General features: G+C 39.7%; 1 protein-coding gene across 5 annotated transcripts in view; it reads left to right on the forward strand.

The window, feature by feature from the left end:
• The window catches only part of VPS13B (vacuolar protein sorting 13 homolog B), a 479,916-nt gene that overhangs the window by 442,939 nt on the left and 16,401 nt on the right, over positions 1-20,576 (forward strand). For all 5 annotated transcript variants that reach the window (XM_074577514.1, XM_074577516.1, XM_074577511.1 and 2 more), the window contains 13 exons: positions 71-154; positions 318-493; positions 997-1,167; positions 1,833-2,034; positions 3,095-3,283; positions 3,704-3,850; positions 4,964-5,247; positions 6,802-6,929; positions 7,532-7,731; positions 10,241-10,359; positions 11,579-12,402; positions 16,913-17,089; positions 18,018-18,188. In XM_074577514.1, coding sequence (XP_074433615.1) covers positions 71-154; positions 318-493; positions 997-1,167; positions 1,833-2,034; positions 3,095-3,283; positions 3,704-3,850; positions 4,964-5,247; positions 6,802-6,929; positions 7,532-7,731; positions 10,241-10,359; positions 11,579-12,402; positions 16,913-17,089; positions 18,018-18,188 — 2,872 coding nt within the window. The remainder of the gene's footprint in view (positions 1-70; positions 155-317; positions 494-996; positions 1,168-1,832; positions 2,035-3,094; positions 3,284-3,703; positions 3,851-4,963; positions 5,248-6,801; positions 6,930-7,531; positions 7,732-10,240; positions 10,360-11,578; positions 12,403-16,912; positions 17,090-18,017; positions 18,189-20,576) is intronic.

A 20,576-nucleotide genomic window follows, 5' to 3' on the forward strand; every position in this document is an offset into this window, starting at 1 on the left:
ATGTTGAAATGTTGAACGTTATCATTCTGAAATAATTCTAGTGTAATGCTGCTGATATCTCTGCATACAGGTGCCATCTTCAAAGAGTTCAATTACATATGTGTGGTGCACAATTTTGACTTTAGAGCCCAACTCTCACGTGCAGCAGCGATTAGTAAGTATATTTAATATCTCTGAAATCTAAATGTTTATGCCTTACATGTCGTATAATAGGGGCAGAATGACCCACTTTAAAGATTAATTAATGTCTTGTTTCAACAGTTGTAATACTGGAGTAAAATTAGCCTTAAGTTGGTATATTCTTTCCTTTTTTTTAGATTGTTTTCAGCCCTCTTTTCATTGTAAGGAGCCATCTTCCGGACCCAATTATCATACATTTAGAGAAAAGAAGTCTGGGACTGAATGAAACACAAGTGACTCCAGGAAAAGGACAGGAGAAAGAACTGCAAAATATAGAACCCGATCTTACGCACCACCTGACGTTTCAAGCCAGGTGAAATACTCTCTTTCCTTGAAAATGGTTCATTTGTATGGAAAAGAAGGAATAACTTACACTTTAACTTCTGGTGCATTTTTTCCAAGAATAGGGCATATCCAGAGGAGATATAACAGAACAAGCATATGTGGCCTGAAATTATATGATAGGAAATATTAAATTTGATATAACTATCCTAAGCATATTGGTATTTGTTTGCATAGGCAGCCCACATTTTTGTGTTTTGAAAAATAAATCCCTAAATGATCTTGAAATGTTTTTTGAGAATACTGAAGGGTTTCTAAGGTCTCAGACACAAAGGTCATTACAGTGTCGTAACAAATTCACGCATGTCAGATAAATGCTCAGGAACTTGTTAGGCATCATAACTTGATTCATCCATGATTACCTTGAGAGCATTGCTCTGCAGAGTACTCTTGGAAAGCTTCATTAAAGAAAATGTTAGCGCTACTAATACTTGATCTTGTTGTGTAAGTGACTGAATCTGCTTTCATTGACAGGGAGGAAGATGATCCATCAGAGTGCGCAGTCCCTATCTCAACCGCGCTAATTAAACAGATAGCGACTAAATCCCATCCAGGTGGCAATGTCAACCAAATACTGTCCGAGTTCTATGGCACCGCTAATCCTCCCCAGCCTGCATGGCCATATAATAGGAAGGATTCAGACAGGTAATTCTTTGCTAAACCGTCTTCATGGTTGTTGCATTGCCTTTTCAAATGAACTGAAATCACGTCCAGGAAGACTATATGTGATTGACATCGAATATTTTTCAGTAATTACATGATTCCTGCATGTAAGCTGCAGAATCTGTTGCAGGTGGGAAAAAATTGAGGTCAGGCTAGGGGCTGCCCTTGATTACACTGAGAAGATTGCATCAGCAAGGATTAAAAGAATTGAAGTATTTTTTTTGTGAATGCACCATCTTTACTGCAGCTCTGGAGGCTGTTGTTTGTTCAGTAACTGTTTCAGTGCAGAAACGTGGAGTTGCTGTAGGAGGAGTTGCTGGGAAAAAAAAAGGAAATGTGATTTTATGACTACAAAAGTCACAGGTTTAGTTCTGAAGGATAATGGTAATTCTGTTACAGCGTTTCTTTAATTGGCTAAATTTAGGTTGAGCTTATGCAGTTAAAAATATGTCTTTATAGCCTATATGTGGCTAGATCTGTCTGACAGCATCTCAGTGTTTTCCAGAATGATAAGGCAAGACAAGATATTTTTTCTATTTCAAAACCAGAAAAGCCTTGCAAACTTCTGAAAATGACACCTTATATTTTGTAATCGTGCATTCATTATTCCTTTGACTATTTCTTTTTGTTTATTTGTTCTTGAACAGCAATGAACAACTCTCCCAATGGGATAGCCCAATGCGGGTAAAGCTGTCGGTGTGGAAACCATGTGTTAAAACTCTGCTGATAGAGCTCCTGCCCTGGGCTTTGCTTATCAATCAGTCCAAGTGGGACCTCTGGCTGTTTGAAGGAGAGAAGATCGTTCTTCAAGTACCTACTGGGAAAGTAATTATACCTCCCAATTTCAAGGTAACTTTGCCATTCACGTTAACAGGCATAGTTGTGCTACACATTCTGATTCTGAAGAATGGTTATTAATCCAGATGATTCCCGCTTCCCAGTCACTGTGTCTGTTAGTCATGTGATGAGGAGTAGAAATAACAATTGAAATTTTCCACGCTGACTGAGCCACCAGTTGGGTAGAGGAACATACTTGATAGCAATGTTTGAAGAGCAACATGTTGGTTGGGTAGAGGAACATACTTGATAGCAATGTTTGAAGAACAACATGTCTTAAAGATGCATGGTTAAAAACTGACAGTAAGATGCTGTAGGAAGAAGACCTGCCTGCCATCTGATTCAGCAGACTTCTCTCCTTCCTCCCAACTCAGCCAATGAATCCTCAACATGGGCATAAGGTAGCAGCCCAAGAAAATTGCTATAAAGGCCAAATATAGACTTTGGCCCCTGCTGTGCCAGCCTGTCACTTGGGAATTGTGTTGACCACAGTAGCAAAGGTCACAGCCTGCAAGGAATGTTTGGTTTGAGAGTGTTTTAGGTTGAGTTGTTTCATAGCTCATATGCTGTCAAGAAAGGTGTGATAATGACATAGGGTAAATTACAAAAGAGGAAGATTCTTTGAGATGTCTGCCTTCCTGAATTCAGAGTTTTGTGTAGTGGATCTTCTCACATACCTTAGCTTGGCCACGCGCATGCTTTTTTATTACGACCCCAATATTCTTTATTTTTGAAAGAATTAAAATAATTTGACACAGCATCTTGTTAATTCCAATTGGACAATCTGATACTTCCTGTTCAGTTTGCCATCTTTTTTTCCCCTCTGTACGTCTGTTAATAAACAAAAGGTCTGCCTGTTAACACGTCTCCGTGCAGACTATGGTCTTGATTCCACCATGAAGGATCCGTTCCGTATCCACATTGTGGTTTCATCTATCCTTGTACCACATAGAAAGAATCAGAGAGAGAAAGGAAGGAAATGATATGGACTTCCTACTGGAAACTACATTTAACTCTAATAGAAGTGTATCAAATTGTCAACAAGTGATAAATGGTCATTTTTCACTTGCAGGAAGCTTTTCAGGTTGGAATATACTGGGCAAACACTAATACTGTGCACAAATCAGTGGCAATTAAACTGGTTCATAATGTGACCTCCCCGAAATGGAAGGATGCCGATAATGGAGAAGTGGTAACATTGGACGAAGAAGGTTTTGTTGAAGCTGAAATAAAACTTGGTGCTTTTCCAGGTCATCAAAAGGTTAGAAGAAAATTATCATGATTTATAACTTTATCATTTAAAAACGAAGTGACGTAGCAGATGAAAGTAATCAAATGTATGCAGTGTGAAAGCTCCTCCCTAATTATGTTAATACATGTAAAACAATGAGAGAATAAACAGTGTATGAAGCATAATTTAAAAAATTAGATTGCCAAAAATGTTCTACCCCACTCATCAAGATAATACAGTATCTCCTGGAAAAAGAATTAATGAATTCTCAATCTTGTTCGGAAAACATTGACAGATGCAACTTCAAAAATATGTGATGTGGCTCCAGTTACGAAGTGCATGACTATAGACAGGATTTCCACAGTTGAAAAGAAAATGGCAGTTCTGTCACTGTATTTCAATACCTTTTGTGGTTTTGTGTGTGACATCATCATTTTTATTATCTTACAGTTGTGTCAATTCTGCATTTCTTCGATGGTTCGACAAGGTATACAAATTCTGCAGATAGAAGATAAGACAACAATAATCAATGATACCTCATACCAAATCTATTATAGGCCACAGCTTTCTATTTCCAAACCACATTCAGGAGAAGAGGTAAAGCACTCGCGATTCTGCTGTTGTTTGTCATCTGCAGTACATGGGTGTTTAGATTTGTATGGTCTCAGCTGCAGATAGCAGAGCTTGAACAGAAATTTTTATACATAATAACGATAAAGTATTTTATATCATTTTAATTTAAAATACAGAATCCTGGGTAGTAAATTCAACTCCAGTAATTAACTGTGATCAGAAATCTGTGCAAAGCAGGAGATTCTTGCACATTGCAGAATTAGTTCTGCCTGTTCTCCATCTGTTCAGGCACTAATGGCCATTTCTGTAAAATAGGCAGCATAATCCGTAGTAGCTGTTGAAATTGTTCTTAGAATTTTTACTGAGTTCGCGTGTAAAAGAGGTATATTGGCCTGGCAGGCTGAAAACTTTTTGTTATCCTTTTGGGAAGATTCCAGTTGTCTGAACAATGCTGCAGAACTAGAGACATGCCCAGAGTTTATGTATTTCAGTGAACTGCATCAAATCGTGAATATCAGTTTTCTAATAATTGCACAGTATATTTAAGGACTAGCTTACAGGAACCAAAATGTATGCATGGTCAATATATTTTAATCAACCATTTATACATATTTATTGAAGATTACATTAATAGTAAAATATGTGGAAAGAATTCTCAGGGCTCAACTTGCTAGAGGAGCTGGCAGATAAACAAATTTTTTAAGTCCCCTATTTCTGTATTGTTTTCCTTCTGCATTAGTTCTCTTCCCGTCGATATCTACATTTGCGCATCGCGCATTTTGTGGCAGTCTTATGGGATGGGGAATTGGAAGAATGTTGAGGCTAAAATCTATTCTTAGTTTTATACCTATAAATGGGTTTTCTTCTCACAGTTATGTTACAGTAATGTAACTGATGGTTTTGGTAGTTATGTTGTGCAACTGAGTGTGGACTGTAGATAACTGTGCTCAATTAGTTGCATAAATATACCTGGAGACAGAATTTGGCCAAATGGCTTTCAATGCGATGGACTTAGCACGACCTTTAGTTAGTTGTGGTCAGTTTGCTACTTGAGACTGTTCTGTGCAAGATCGACGTGAATAAACTTTCAGTTAGGAGTCACCATGTTGTGCTACCCCCATCTTTTTTCCTTTCCAGGACTTCCACTCACCAGACAGTACGGTGTTCAGCGTCAGCCCAGCCGGGGCACCACCCAACGAGATGCTGAACGCCGTGCCCTGCTGGGACCTGATGTCAGACACCAGTCCCTTAGCGGCGGGGGAGCCCCTCACTGAAAAGCGCGTGCTGCTGAGCTTCAGTCCAGGCGGCTGCGCGGGCAGTGGCGAGCTGTGGAGCCTACCGGCTGTCATTAAACAGGAGTTTCCTAGACAGAGTGTGGCGGTGCCCACAGGGGTTTGTGGTGAAAGTGGATTTTGTACCAGGTACCGTACGCCGAACAATCATGAATTGTTGCCATAAAGCCTCAGCTAGTAACAAACCATAAGCGATTAATACAAAAGTCAGAGTAACACATGCCCCCCATATGTAAAGGCAAGTCTTACTTTAATTTAAAAATTGTTATCTTTTGATGGTTTCGATGCTTTTATTATAAATGGTTTAATGTTATGACCATGTACAAGTTGTACAATTTTTATAATGTATGAGCTGCTATTTTTTTACATGCATACAAAATAAGAGCTTTAAAAGTTTATATTCGAGATTATGGTCTTTTTTAATTTGCGAGTAACAATTTAAGAGTTCGAAGACAGTGTAAAAGAATACAATACAAAAATTTAGGGTTTGTTTATAAAAGGTAAAAATATATTTTAGTAAGAATAATAAGATGATAAATAGGAAAGCCAAAAAAGGGATGAAACTATTTTAAGGCTGCAACAAGGAAAGATTTCCAAGTTTTAAAGCTTGAAATATCCAAATGTGCACTCCACTTACAAACAAATGCATCCAGATAGTTAAAAATAACAGTCCAATGACTTCTCAGGTATGGCCAGCTTTAATTCTCAGACCTGATATCTGAATCTATTCATGCTTATGCTGGTATAAACAAGAAACAATCTGCTGAAATTAGAGAAGCTACATCAGTATATATTACCAGCCATGTGATCTTTCTCTTGCTTGAAGTGCATGACACCCTCCAGACCCTCATACGGTTCCTCTGCAGAGTCTAAGAGGGTGTCATTGTGGAAACTAAAGATTCTCACGTGGACTTCAGATTAAAAAAAAATGTAAAATGCAAAGAACCAGGAAAGAATTCCTTATAATTCAGAGACAGGCATAGAGGATCTCAAGTTCCTAATCAAAATTTCAGACTGTTTGGATTTTTAAAATCACAATGAGGTGAAGTTTTTTAGAAATAGCTAACAAATTTGCACAAGAAAAAAAAAAGAATTTGTGTTTATGTGTGAAGGCATTTTATGTAGCTAATGAATAGAACTCAATTAATTTATTTTAATTTTGGAAATTTATGTAGTGAGGATCCATAACATTAACGTTTGAAAGGGTGATGGCATTGTGGATCGTTCCAGGGGAGCAGTCAGTTACAAATTTATGTATTTGTTAAAAATACCTTTCATGTGTATCAGAGAAGTATGCGTGCAAATTCTTCTGGAAAATTTTAAAGATTTATGTTGAAAATTTGGGCCTACGATCTCATGTTTTTAATTTAATATAAATCTCTGTTGGCTAGGGCTCTCATCTTGCAAACACACATGCTCAATTTAACTCATGAGTGGTCTCTATGAAGTGATTTCTTCTCTAATGTTGTTTTTCGTGCCATTTCCACGTGTTCCTGTGTTTAAATATAATACTCAGTGGAGGTATGTGCTTGCCTAAATGTATATAAATATCTGTGGAATTGGAACTTGATCATAAAGAACCTAACTGGTGCTAGTTTTGAATGTTTTTAATTGCCCAGAGTAATAGTATGTAAAGATTTAATCCAAAACACGCATAATCAAATATATCTGCTTCTGTTTTAGAGCTATAGCACTGACTTATCAAGAGCATCTTGGCGTGACGTACCTAACACTTACAGAAGATCCTAGTCCTCGTATAATTATTCACAATAGGTGCTCCGTTCCACTGCTTGTAAAAGAGAACTTCAAAGGTAGGTAGTATGCAGTAATGAAAAACAGTGCACTGTTGTAGTATACATTATTTTACTGTATCTCTAATACAAAGTTGAGTTCAATATGTCTTTTGGTTACAAGACCTTGATGCCCTCATAAAGGTCTGTCTCAAAGTGAGAGACTCTGGAAGATACTGAAGCCTGGAAGCTATTGGAGCTGATCGTGAGGTCAGGAGTATGAACTTACAGGCTCCAGGCTTTTTGGTCTCCCTGGTTCCAGCTGTCAAGGTGACTTGGCTGTAGGAGACTAGTAGGTAGTGGAGTTTTGTTGACATCGGTTCAGTCCCATGGAACATTTAAATCTCAGATTTGCAAATGTTACACAAAACATACTGCCAAAATTCCAGTTACAGTGTGTTAATGTAATGATCAGTGGAACGTTATTTATGTAAATCATAATGACATAAAAAAGAAAAGGAAGAAAACCCAAACACATAAAATTCCAACCAATAGAAAAGTAATGTTTTTATTTATTAGTAATATTTCAGACAGAAACTTCCTCGTTTGTGTAAGCACAGGCGAATTTTGATTTAATATGGGTTTTAGAAAGCCCTAATCTTGTATATTTTATAAAATTTCAGATACACCAAAGTTTGAAGTTTATTGTAGAAAGGTTCCAGCTCAATGTTCGGTTCATCATGAACTTTACCATCAAGTCTCCAGCTATCCAGATTGCAAAACAAGAGATTTGTTGCCCAGCATTCTTCTGAAAGTGATGTCGTCCGATGAATTAGTAAATGAATGGAGTGATATTGTGGACATCAACAATCAAGGAACACAAGTAAATCATTATAAACTATTTCCTAGTTCACAGCATAAATGGTTGTCTTACTGACCTGCACAGTATATTGTTCCTCTGCAATAAGCATATCCTTTCTGTTGGTTTGGGGTTCTTTTTTATTTAAGTCTTGGGAGTTCTTCTTCCTAAGCCCCTTCCTGTGGAAGTTTTAGAATACAGATTACCTTCTTCAGTGGCTGTTCTTAAAAAATACAGATCAAAAATACGGGTTTTTAGTGATGAGTTTTTTCACTTCTTATTAATCAACCTGGTGTTCCACGGAAAAATCAGCCCTGAAAATTTCTGGCCCCTGTAAGCAAAGAATCCCAGAGGATCCAGGAAAATCCTTCAGTTTGGTAACATAATTTACCACAGGATTTTTATCTTTACATCTTGTAGGAATCGTCACTGTCATTCTCCCTCTGTTGCTTCACAGAAGCTATGCATGTCTTTCTAAAACCAAACAAAAAACCCCTTTTCTTTTCTTCTGTTATTTTTCTCCTGTTTTGAGGTAAATGAAAACTTCCTTGACTGGAGTAATTCTTTTTGATGGGAATTTTTTCCATCTTTGAAGTCATTAGTTTACATGGAATCAACATAAACTGCTTGGCTCTTTGAAAGAAATACTAGTTTCAGATGTTTTCCCTGGGGACCAATCACAAAATGCTCTTGATTATTGAGTGTTATGTTATATAGCAAGTAGTTCAGTTTCATTCAGCAAGCCAGTCAGGCAGCGCAAGGTTTCAAATTTCAGTCATTAATGTTATGCCAGACCAGGCTTCTTTATAAGTATCTGGCTCCTAGAAGGAATCAGATGCTAAGACAACATTTGGGGATCATTGTCTACTTGAAGAACTCACCAAATAAAAAGTGCAGCCTTCTGTTATTGAAGTTTTAGGGTTTACACGTAGAGAATTTCCCCAGGATTTCTCAGTCAGTCTCTCTCTTAGAAAACTCTAAGTATAAATAAATGAGGAATATGCTAATAGCTTCACATACAACTGGGTTCAGATTGTGAAATAACTGGGATTTAGAGGATCTTAAGTAATTTTTACTCTTTCTACCTAGTCACAGATAAGTACTTCTTATTCTATTAGAAAGAAAGTTTTATTTACTAAAATTAAAGTATTTATCATCAGATTCACCCGAAATTAGAATTAAAATTACCGATCTTTAAGGTCAATTAGGGTTTTTTTAGAACAATGAGGGTGTACTGAAAATTCAGTAAATGTCCTTCTTTGTCCAATTCCATCATGCAGGATTGCAGATCTTTTTCAGATAAGCAAAGGATTAAAACTGACATATCAAAATTAGAAATTCTCTTATATGTAATTCTCAGAAGAATAGGACATAATTTGATGAAGAAAATTTAATTATCTGTACATGTGTACACTCTGTACACTATAAATAGTGTAACGAGAATCACTTAAAGTGCTGATCCTACTAAACTTCCAAGTGCTTTTCCTTCTGGTGACTTGTTAATAGCAGTAAGGATTCTTCAAGACAAACAACTGTTTATTTTACCTGTGCTAGCCCATTATCTTTGTGTTATTTCTTGAGCTTGCATTCCTTTAAATTACAGCTTCTGTCATTACAATCTAGTAAACAATTGTGTTGGTAGTAGCGCAACAAGAAAACAAGGACTGCTGTGAGTTTTCCAAACCTGAAAAGCCTTAATCTTTTATATTCTTGAAAAACGCAAAACCTGCAGAGACATATTGCAGAATTAAGCTCCAAAACCAATACATCATTTATTTAAGTAGAATATTTATTCCTAAGGACAATTTGTTCAGCATGAAAGTTTGCACATCTGTAAGCAAGACACAAACCTGTTGTCGAGTTCCCATTTTCCTGCCTTTTTAGACATTTTACACATTCCAGTAGACTTTTGCTATTTCTTTGTGGCAGCACCTTCCTTGTGAAGGTGTTCTCACCAAACCAGTATAGATGGCTTAAAAATGTGTTCAGTGTTGAGTTGTTAAACAATTCTTCATGAATCCAAAATGTTACTTATTTTTTAGTCTTCATATGTTTTGGATCATCCTATCAGCCGTTCATCTAACTGGCTCTGAGCTAGGCCATAGCAACATAATGTTAATTTAGGGTTTGTTTTCCAGAGGAGAAGGTGGGATTTTGCAGAGCTCCAGGAATATGCCCTTCTCCTTAATCCAAAATCACAAATCAAAATTTCCTATTTATTCTTCTCATATAACTTCCCCCCTCCCCAGCACATGTTGCTTATTTCTGGAGAAGTTGTTTCTTATTAGAATGTATTCAGTTATACAGTTTAAGGATGAGGTGCAAATTTCATCATGCTGTACAACTGAAATACTTTAAGTATCAGAGCTGTTATTTTCTGAAGTATTGAAAACTGTTTCTGTTTTTTCTGAACAGTATCATGATTCGAGTAGATCGTCTCAACCAGAGGGCATTTAATAGCATTGATTCAAATTATGACATTAAAAATAGTAATTTCAGTAGCATTCCATGTGTTTCTAACTCTCTCCACTAGATCGTGTTCTTAACGGGCTTTGGCTATGTTTATGTGGACATTGCTCATCAGTGTGGAACAATAGTTATAACCTTGGCCCCAGAAGGAAGAGCAGGACCCGTCGAGATCAACCTCAACAGGTACATAAAGCACATAAAAGATGATAAAAAGCATTGCAAAACAGTGCTGAGAAGTCAGTCAACTTTCTAAGTGTTAACAGACTTATGAGCTTTGGCTTAACTGTTTGTTTTGTTTAATACTGCTGCATGCGCTATGGCATATGTTTAGACCATACGTTGTGCTTTGTATATCACAGCTAAAAGAGGACAATCTAACATCAAAAGTTATGTCACTTTAGGGTAAAACTAAATGTCTGATACAAAAAGAAGTCCTGAGTTGTTCATTAAAAAAAGACATTTTCCATCATAATTAATTTTGATCGTGTTCATTCAGTTTAAAATGTATTTTGTTAGGTCCCGCCATCTGTATTTGTACAACCTCCCACTAAAATTGGTAGGAAGCTTGATGTGCAAGAGCTGTAGAAATAATCTTACAGTCAGTGATTAGCTGTACTTTATTATAGTACTCTTCTTTAAAAGACTTCCCCACTTCCATAACACACCACAACCTGGTCCTCAGTTCCATTCAAGTGCAGTTATAATGCTGTTTCCAATACCTGTTTCCAAGATGCAGGATGCCTGGCCTCCAGCAATGCTGTTACAATTAGAGTGCAATTCGTTGTACTGTTTTTATTTGCACTGTAATTAAGTATTAATCCCTGAGGAACTGGTCATTGGCAGTACATAATAGCCTACTTGCTAGTTAAACTTGGCAATGGGCAGTTAACACTGGAGGGGAGGAGGCCCTCAATGCCATGGGTATGAAAATGCTGTCGCAGCTTTGTTGGGGGGCACTCGCTGCGTGTGATGTGCAATGAATTATCCATAATAGTAATCTTCAGTAGTGGCTCCCAGAAAATATTGTAGCAGCTGAGGCTGTATGCGAATTACCAGCAAGTTGTGTCTGCTGTTGTCTGCTTTAATACCTGGCTCTGTTGCAAATCCAATAGGGAATTGCTGTGTACGTAGAGATGTTCCTGTCCAAACTATCCTGTTAATTGATAAGAAAGAAAGAGGAAACCTGGCATAAACGTATAATATCCCATTTCTTAGAAGGCCCCCGGCTGGTACCCACTGTGGTGATTAAGGCTGACAGATCCCATTATCATTAACAGGACTTGCACAATGAGTTTCCCATGTATTATAGGGAACGTCCCTCCTGATAGTTTTTTGAGAAAGCAAGATGCCAGGTGAACTCAAAATACATGAAGTAACAAAACTTCTTTTCCCTCCTGTCTAGAAGTCAAGAGCAGACCCTGTCACTGAAAATGTTCATCAGTCAGTTAAGTCTTGCTGCATTTGATGATATTACAAACCACAAAGTATCATCTGAACTTCTGCGTCTCACAGCAGACAATGTTTTCCTCCACATGGCTCCAGCCAACAGCTACCTGAGATCCTTGTCACAGGAGTTCCAGCGGGATGCCATGGAAGGCCTCCCACAATTTCATAGTCTCCAAGTGTATTGTGAAGACTTGCAACTGGACAATCAGTTGTACAGCAAATCCAATTTCCACTTTGCAGTCCTGCTGTGCCAAGGAGAGAAAAATGAGACCGTGCAGTGGTCCAGAGTGAACAACCTCATTGTTTGTAATAAAGATTTGGAAAGCTATAAGGAAAACTGCTTTATAAAACTCTGCATTGCTTTTTCCGAGGAAGAGAATTTCGTGTTTCACGTGAATGACCTCAGCTTTGAGCTCAAACCAGCTAGGCTGTATGTGGAAGACACCTTTGTTTACTACATTAAGACTCTGTTTGATACATATCTTCCAGAAAACAAAACTGCCTGTCGATCCATGAATACTTCAGATACTACCCTGATACTGCCTGAACAAGTGAGAGAGCATGCAAGAGCTTTAGTCAAGCCCGTGAAGTTAAGAAAATTAACAATACAACCTGTTAATCTTCTTGTCAGTATTCATGCTTCGTTGAAACTGTATATAGCCTCAGATCACACCCCTCTCTCCTTCTCTGTGTTTGAACGAGGACCCATCTTCACCACTGGCAGGCAACTTGTCCATGCCTTGGCCATGCATTATGCTGCTGGAGCACTTTTCAGAGCAGGTCAGTACTTTTCCATTACATGTAGCATTTTTATTAGGTATCAGGATTCTGTGATTGTCTCTCAAGCTGAATAACCTAGATGTTAGCCATACAATTATTGTTTTCCTCAAACACTGTTTGATAATGATATTTTCAGACACCTTTCATGTCCTGCCATATGACAAAAGGGAAATAAAATGGCTGAGCAGACACCAGTGAAGATTTGTAAAGTTGTGCTAAACATTAGCCAGCCGCCTGAAGGCTTTACAAAACTCTGAACGCAGCATAAAAATGTATTCTAGCTGGCTTAGGTTTTGTCATTTTATATTATAGCACTAGTCAGAATCAACCCACATTCCTCACATAAACTCCCCAAAACTACATTTAATCAAATTATTCAGCATGTTGCTCTGCATTCAGGAGTAAATTACAGCCGCGAATGTTGTTTTGTTGTTAAAACTCCTTTTGGCTGCAGTTTATGATTAGGAATCTGTCTTTCTTCATGCAGCCTTCATGCTAAACTGGCACACAGATGTTTGTTGTCCTTTGATCCAAGAACTATGAAGTTTGCTGTTACTAACTTTTTTCCATATAGGATCAATAGTGAGCAATTATTAAGCTATTAGGTTAGAAGGTACATTCTCTTTCCCATAAATATTAATTTAGAAATAACGAAATTTGCTCTCTGCTGTCTTAGTGTGGAATGGAATTTGTACGTGAGATAGCAGGAAGCTCCTCCATGATCACACACAAGTAATATACTCCACACTGAACCATGGAATTTATTTTCCTGCAATACTAACGGTCAGATTTTCCGAAATCCTGATGCTTCCATTTGTGCTGCAAGCATGGCTGTGACCTGATTTCTATGCACAGTTTCCAAAATTGTACATATGCATTTCAGGTATTTTTAAATAGAGAGATGCTGATCTGGTCTTTGGCTGTGTGCGTACCTGCCGTGCATAGCTGATTATGGCAACTGCGTACGCCATTGCGCACCGGAACATTGTGCACCGATTCATTATTTTCTTGCATTATTTTGCTTGTAAAATTTTCAGGTTTTTCTGTTTACCACTTGTTTGGATTTGTTTTACAGTCAAATCCCATAGTACAAAAGGGCAGATGTAGTTTCTTCCTAATTAAGAGTGAAACTGTGGCCAAATGTGGTCCACGGTGTGAACGTTTCTCCCCACAAGTGGCTAGGAGTGGTGATACAAGTGGTGATAGACTGCAGCAGGAAATTGGGGTTATACTGGCTTTTCATCTGCAGCATCCCAGGTGAGGCACAGCTGCTAGTGAGGGATTCCTGAGCCTGCTCTCGGGCTTTCCTCCTGTGCTACCCTTGCGGCGCACAGCAGTGCACAGGCCGCTCCTTGCTCTTCTTGGGCTTATGATGTAGCTGCAATCAAGCAGGTTTAAATATTAAGAAATTAGGTTTGCTTCAGTGGAACTGCTCGTCAGGAAAACACGTAGGCGTGTATTTAGTTACTACTTAAATCCTACTCAAAGCGCTGAAACTGAAATGTATTTTTTGAAGGGGGTTACCACGATTAAAATGGGGAATTGGGTTGATTAATGTTGACCAATGTTAATGTTGATTAATAAGATGCTTCATTTTAAAGAGTTTGTGACACTTGTCAAAAGGCTGAGTGTGTCAACAAAGTTAAAGAGGAGGAAAAAATCAAGCAAAAAGCTTTATATGGACTGCAAACTCTGAGTCCTTTCCTCACCATCATGTGAGTTACACTTCTTGGACTGGTCTCTTATGGAAGAGGACCTCACTCTCTTGCATTTTAACGACATTAATGTGCAAAATGAGGGGTTATTTGACCCCCCCTTCTGCTCACCATTGCCATATGCGTAAATCGTTGTAGAGTCTGCACAAAGAACATTCCCACACAGCTTTGCTTTATATTTCAAGTGGGATATAGTCTTATTTTGCCCTTAGCTGTGTGCAAGACCATGGCTGCCCTGTGGGAGGGAGCAGGATTTGCCCCAAAGCCTGCTAAAGGCGGTGTATCAGGCTGCACCATGTGTTGCAAAGGAGCATCCAGAATCCATGTCTTGTAAGTAGTGAATGGGGCTGGAGACCTCTGCTCAAATATGCTGATTAGCATTGCTTGTCTCAAATTAGCAAAATTTGCAATGGAAAACTCCCATCCTTTTCTAGTTAAGTAGGCTTCTATTTAAAAGTTAATAAAATCCTATTTAAAAATATTACTAGTATCAGCCAGATCTAACACTATAGTTTCATGTAAAGAGAATGCGGTGGCTCTCTGCTGATACAGTCATAATTATTTCATATTGGTGGATATAATTACTAAGCATACTTTGGGAAATGGTAACCTGACATAATACTATATTCCTGCAAAGTAAAATGCAGCACAGAGTTTGTGAATTTGAGGGATTATTCCTGATTCATCATTTTCCTATTCCTGACTGACTTACTCCCACACCTTCCTCCTTGGGTTGGGTGATCCATACCGGCAGTGAGGAGCCATGACTTTTGCTCTGAGCGTTGGCCAGGGAGAGTCAACCTTCCTGGAGGTTGCACGTTCCTCCTGGGTGCTCTCCAAGGGTGAGCATGCTCCTTCCAAAAAGTGACAGCCCACAGACCAGAGCCAGACTGCAACAGCCCATCCCTGGGATACCAGGCAACCCCTCAGCTTTGTGTTTAACCAGTTTCATTCCTGGTTTTACTCCAGTTTTCATTCCTGAACCTACTGTCTGGCCAAACAGGTGAGTGGAGTTGGAGTCTCCAGTGTCCCAGCCTGGCGGTGCCTGCCTGGGGTGCTGCAGGGCAGCAAGGCACTAACCCGCAGTGTCATGCAGCCCCTTGCCGTCACATAACTGTCTCGGGACAAGGAATGCCAAGAACATTTAAGAAGAAAAAAAAAAAAAAAAAGGCTGGTTGTAAGGGATTATTGCAACGTTATTGATCAGAAAAAGCAGAAAGAGCATCTCTTCCATCTGTACACGCTTCCCCGCCACTCCAGCTTTTCATCACTTCACACAGTGGCAAGGATAATTTGTTAAAAATACTACAGCGAGGGAGTCGCAGGCCCAGCCTGGAGTGCTGGCTTCCCCTGGTCCCCAGCAGGGAAGGACTGCCAGGGGGATGCTCCTCTCCAGGGCAGGCACCGCGGGGCCACAGTGCTCGTTCAGCTCTGCTTGTCGTGTTGCCAGTAGTACTTGTTTTTTGTTTTCATAGTCCATTCCACCCTCTCCCTTATGTCCACTGCGGTTCCCGCTTTTTATACTACGTATACTGGAGTTCTCAACCTGCCAGGGCTGAAATGTGGGACAGATTCAACAAGAATAATAGATTTTCCGGGAGCTTAGAATGATAGTATGAGATTAATTCATTTCATATGAGTAACATTTTCTCTTCTGTTCAGTTTCATGATTCAGCCTTCCACAGGAGTGACTGGGAGGGGTTACTAGAAAACAAGAAAAGCATCTGGATAGCAGGAGTTCGCGGTGACGAGATGGGAATGAGGAGGGCAGCGCAGATCAAGGGCCCTCGGTGGGAGAGCAGGAGGCCAGTCTGTCCATCTTTCAGTCTCCTGGCCCCGTGGCGCCTTGTGTCGCTCAGACAGTGCCAGTTGAAATCCGTGGTCCCAGGGCTCAAAGACCAGGCAGTTCCCGTTTAACGTTTATTGCCATTTCTGAATAGCTCTCTCCGGGCTGCCGAAAAAAAAGTTATGCAGCACTATTTCCCTAATAAATCTGCTGCCAACCAGCCTGAGAAAGACAAGACCTGCAAACAGCCTTCCAGCAGCAGATTGCTGCGCGCTCAGCCGTCCAGCAAGCTGCTGGCAACCCCGCATTTATATAGGAAACCAGATCCGCAGATACCTCTCCTGGGATATGCATAAGGAATACTCCCCTATGAGTAACCTAATCAGCATGTAGATGTCATTGCTGTTTACACAACTGTACTAAGCAAAAGACATTTGTCTGGCTTTCACTGCACTCTAAAAGAAAATGATCAGCTTAGAAGGGTTGGGGTGGATTTAAAATAACTTCTTAAGCACTTGTCAAAAATCTGCATCCCCTTTCCTAACACTCCATCAAGCAATTGACCTCCACACTCCGGTAAAGCAGTACATTGTATCAGTGTAAACTCCCTGTCACAATTCTATCACATAGGGATGTGAAATCACAACGCTGCCTTATAGCCTCTAAAACCGACCCCGCGATCTGGACTTGCAGTCCCGTTCCTCCATAGCTGTGAGGCTCTAGCATCCGCCTCTCTAGGACACTTTTAGCAGAAATACGGGAAGCTCCTGGAAGGAAGTCATTCTAAAGCTATTTGTGAGTTTGCCAAAAGGATTTCTTTGATTTACGAAGTATGAAAGATTGCCATTTCTGAATTCATAGTGGATGAGTTATTTCCCGTGTTTTGCTCAAAGGAAGTTCATAATGCGATGAATTCTAGTGTGAAAAAAAGAATTAAGAAATAACCTTTTCACAACTGCTGCTTCTGCAGTTTTTGCAGCCGTAACATGTGTCTTGTTTCTCCACACAGGCTGGGTTGTCGGATCGTTGGAAATTCTCGGAAGTCCGGCTAGTCTGGTGAGAAGCATAGGGAACGGCATAGCCGATTTCTTTAGGCTCCCTTATGAAGGGCTGACCAGAGGCCCAGGAGCATTTGTCAGTGGAGTTTCCAGAGGAACAACATCATTTGTAAAACACATTTCCAAAGGTAGAGCTTTCACTTTGTTGCTCCAACTACTGCTTTGTTGTTGTGCGTTGTTAAAGGATGTGTTAAGGTTTTAAACAATATTGCTTGCAGCTTTATTTGGCATGCTAGGCTGCAGCAAAATGCTGGGAGGGTAACAAAGCTCATATATAACATCTTATGTATTAAACAGATCACCACTTAACTACAGTGTGTAAGAATGTTTCAGAAACTTCAGAATTTTAAACCTCCCAGTGGGAAGCAGAGATTGGCTCAGCCGGTATTTCATGTGATAACTGCAGAAATATTAAAGGTGTTCTGTACTTCTGCTAACCATCAGAAATTCTACACTGTGTCGCCTCATCATATTTATTATTTCTTTTTTTTCCAAGGAAAAAAAAAAGAAAAGTAGATACAGTTGTCATAACTGTGTGAGTAGGTGGATAGGTTTTGACAGCAGGGCTGGGCTGGCCTGAGAACAGGAGCAGCTTTTGTTTTGCGAAGTCTGTACACACAGTGCCATCGCGTGGCTCCAGCCGCCCGGAGAGACGGCGGCGCAGCTGGCCCAGCCGCTCGCTGCTGCTCCAGGCTCCCTCAGGACACGTCCTCCCGGGCTCCTTCTGTAAATATTTGTTGATCTTTCCATCACCCCCCACCCCAGCCCACCCCCCCGCTTTAGGTTAGCCTTACAGAAGTTCGGGAACTAGAGAGGGATGTTCGGATGAGCTGCTGTTCCCACCGGCCAGGCAAACCTGGTGCAGGCTAATGTAAAAGGCGTGACGTGGACCGTAGGAGCAGTGTGGTATAGTAAAGCGTGTTACACATGGGCGACTTTTCAATTGACTTGCTGCTCTGCTCGTAAGCTTAGTATTTCAGTGAGGCATAGAATGTCTCCATGTTTTAAATTAAAGCATTTTGATCCAGACCCAAATGTATATCTCCATGTATTTAGGTACACTGACGTCAATTACCAATCTGGCAACAAGTCTTGCTCGGAATATGGATAGGCTGTCACTGGATGAGGAGCATTACAACAGACAAGAAGAATGGAGGAGGCAGCTTCCAGAGAGCCTGGGAGAAGGACTGAGACAGGGGCTGTCTCGTTTAGGCATTAGCCTTCTAGGTAACGTACTATTAAATATCAAGTTGAGCAATAATGCTGTTTTCTGATCTTCTCACCAGCCGTTTCTCCATGTGAGTTATAACTGCAAAATCTGTTTGTTTTAGTGTTTTCTTGTGAAATAGCCTCACAGTATGTATATGAAATAGTTTCTTTTCATCAAGGTTCAGTAACTTTTGTTTTCATCAAGGTTCAGTAACTTTTGTTTTCATCAAGGTTTAGTAACTTTTGTATAGGCTTTTTGCTGATAAAATAATTGCAGTTATAGAACAAGTTTACACTGTCTTTGTGAAATAGTATTTTCGTTGGTACGTGATGTATATCTGAGAAGAAAAGAATAATTCTGCGTTGGGCAGGGTGACTTGTAACTAAGTCAGCACGAAGACGTCATCAGGCTGATGTTTACTTTCCAATGAGTTATAGGAATGCCTTACGAACCTGCTTGGTTTTGCTGCACTGCAGATATCGGGGATTCTTGGTTTTTTTTGAAAACCACTTGAACTTAGTGCAGATGTTAAGTAAGCTTTGATGAGGAATTCTGCTTTAACAAAAAACCCCAGATCATCCTGATTCAGTGTAATTGTATTCATCAAGCAGCCAAGTGGTTCGGTTAGAAGTGAAGATTACTCTGGCCATTTCAAAACAGTACCTAAAAATTTGAAAACTAACCCATACTGGAAAAAATCTCCGCGAGAAGTTTTGCAGTGAGGGGCTGGATTTTCTAGGTTACTTCTACTTGTCACACAGCAGAGGAATGCAGAGCTGTATTGTTTGGCAGAGTTCCTCAGTACGTATTAAAGAGTATGAATCCCTTAGAGATCAAAGTGACCAAAAGCAGTCCAGTGCAAAAGGTTAGAAGAGCTGAAGCTTGAAAGGATTTGTCCTCTTTCCTAATCTTCAGTAGTGTACACAACTCCTAAATTTGCAACCGCAACCCTGAAAGCCCCAAAGAGGAAGTGGTAAAAATGTTACAAGTTTGGGTTAAGTTACTGGAAATTATTTTAAGCAATAACATTAGATGATGTGAAGCACTGTCATTTGATAATGCCTGTAAACCGGCAAGCGAGTGTCCTGGGAGAAATGTGCATAAAGGAGAAATTTCATATATTAGTAGCTACTATCCCAATAGTAAGCTGTTACTGGTGTTGCAAATCAAAGGCAGTTCGGGGAAGGTTTTATTTTTCCTTCTTGTTTTATTGGGCTAAGGGCAGGCAGGTTGAGTAGCTGGAGGAAAGATTATACTTTTAGAAGCACGGTGTCAGCCTGGTGTGTGTGTGCTGGTGGAATGATTTGGTGAGCTTGGCTCAGTTATTAATGAGACAGCAAGATAAGGTGGTGGCTATCCCCTTCACCGGCACACCGGAGCCCTCAGAGTTAAAAGCATCAGCTGTACAGCCTGAACTAAGAGCAAAACTTTGCAGCTTTGGCTGTAACAAGGCAAGGTTTCTGCTGTTTGGGAAAGCCGGGAACTTGTAACATGCATGCACAAGTACGCCATGCCTGTACCTCCCTGCGCACAAGGCTTCAGCTGTTCATGGGAGTACGCCTGAATTAAAAACAAAACCAAAAAAAAAAAAAAACAAAACAAAGGAGTTAGAATTTCGGTATGCCTGATTTCCTAAGAAATCAGACTTCGTGTTAAAAACTGAGAGCTTCATACTAGCATTTAAACAGAGCTCCTCCACAAGCTGGGATCTTGTTCTTAGTCCTGCTGTTATTATTTAGATTTTCCTCCCTGCTAAATACCTCTGTGCTTAGCAGTGGAGGCAACAAAGCACTCAGATAAATAGCTACGGTTACTCTATAGATGGACTTCACAAGTATGGGATCTCTCACTAACGGAGGAATCAGAAATGTTCCAGTGAATTTGTATCAGGCGTATTTTTTTTTTATTTAAACCTGATTTTTAAAAAGCTTTTAAAAAAGCTTTTTAAAATTTTTAAAAGTCTATATACACAGCAGCATTCACGTAAATTGTGATGAGACCTAAATTATGAATAGACCTGCATTTCAGTTTTTACAAATGCATCAGAAAGCTGTTTCTGTTCTGACCATTTAGTTCAAAGAATATTGTGGCTTCCCAAAAAAAAAACCAGTCGTACTTGAAGAGAGGTTCCACTGTGCTGCTTGCTTTCACCGGCTCGTTCAGAGTAAACATGAACATGCTTACTCTAAAAATAACCCCAGGTTCCTCATACATAACGAAACAAAGCGGAGCTGCTATGTTATTTTCCTTCACAGGGATGAAGAGTTCAGATGAGCCCAGGAATGCAGAGAGCAACACCCTTTGGAGCCATAATTTCTATGACTTTCTAATTGTAAAATTGAGAAGTGTGAAAAAGATTTCTAGGATAGTCAAAGTACTGTCACGTTTGTAGAAGCTATCTGACG

Source organism: Larus michahellis, chromosome 2, assembly GCF_964199755.1.
Source record: "Larus michahellis chromosome 2, bLarMic1.1, whole genome shotgun sequence".
Taxonomy (NCBI): Eukaryota; Metazoa; Chordata; class Aves; order Charadriiformes; family Laridae; genus Larus; species Larus michahellis.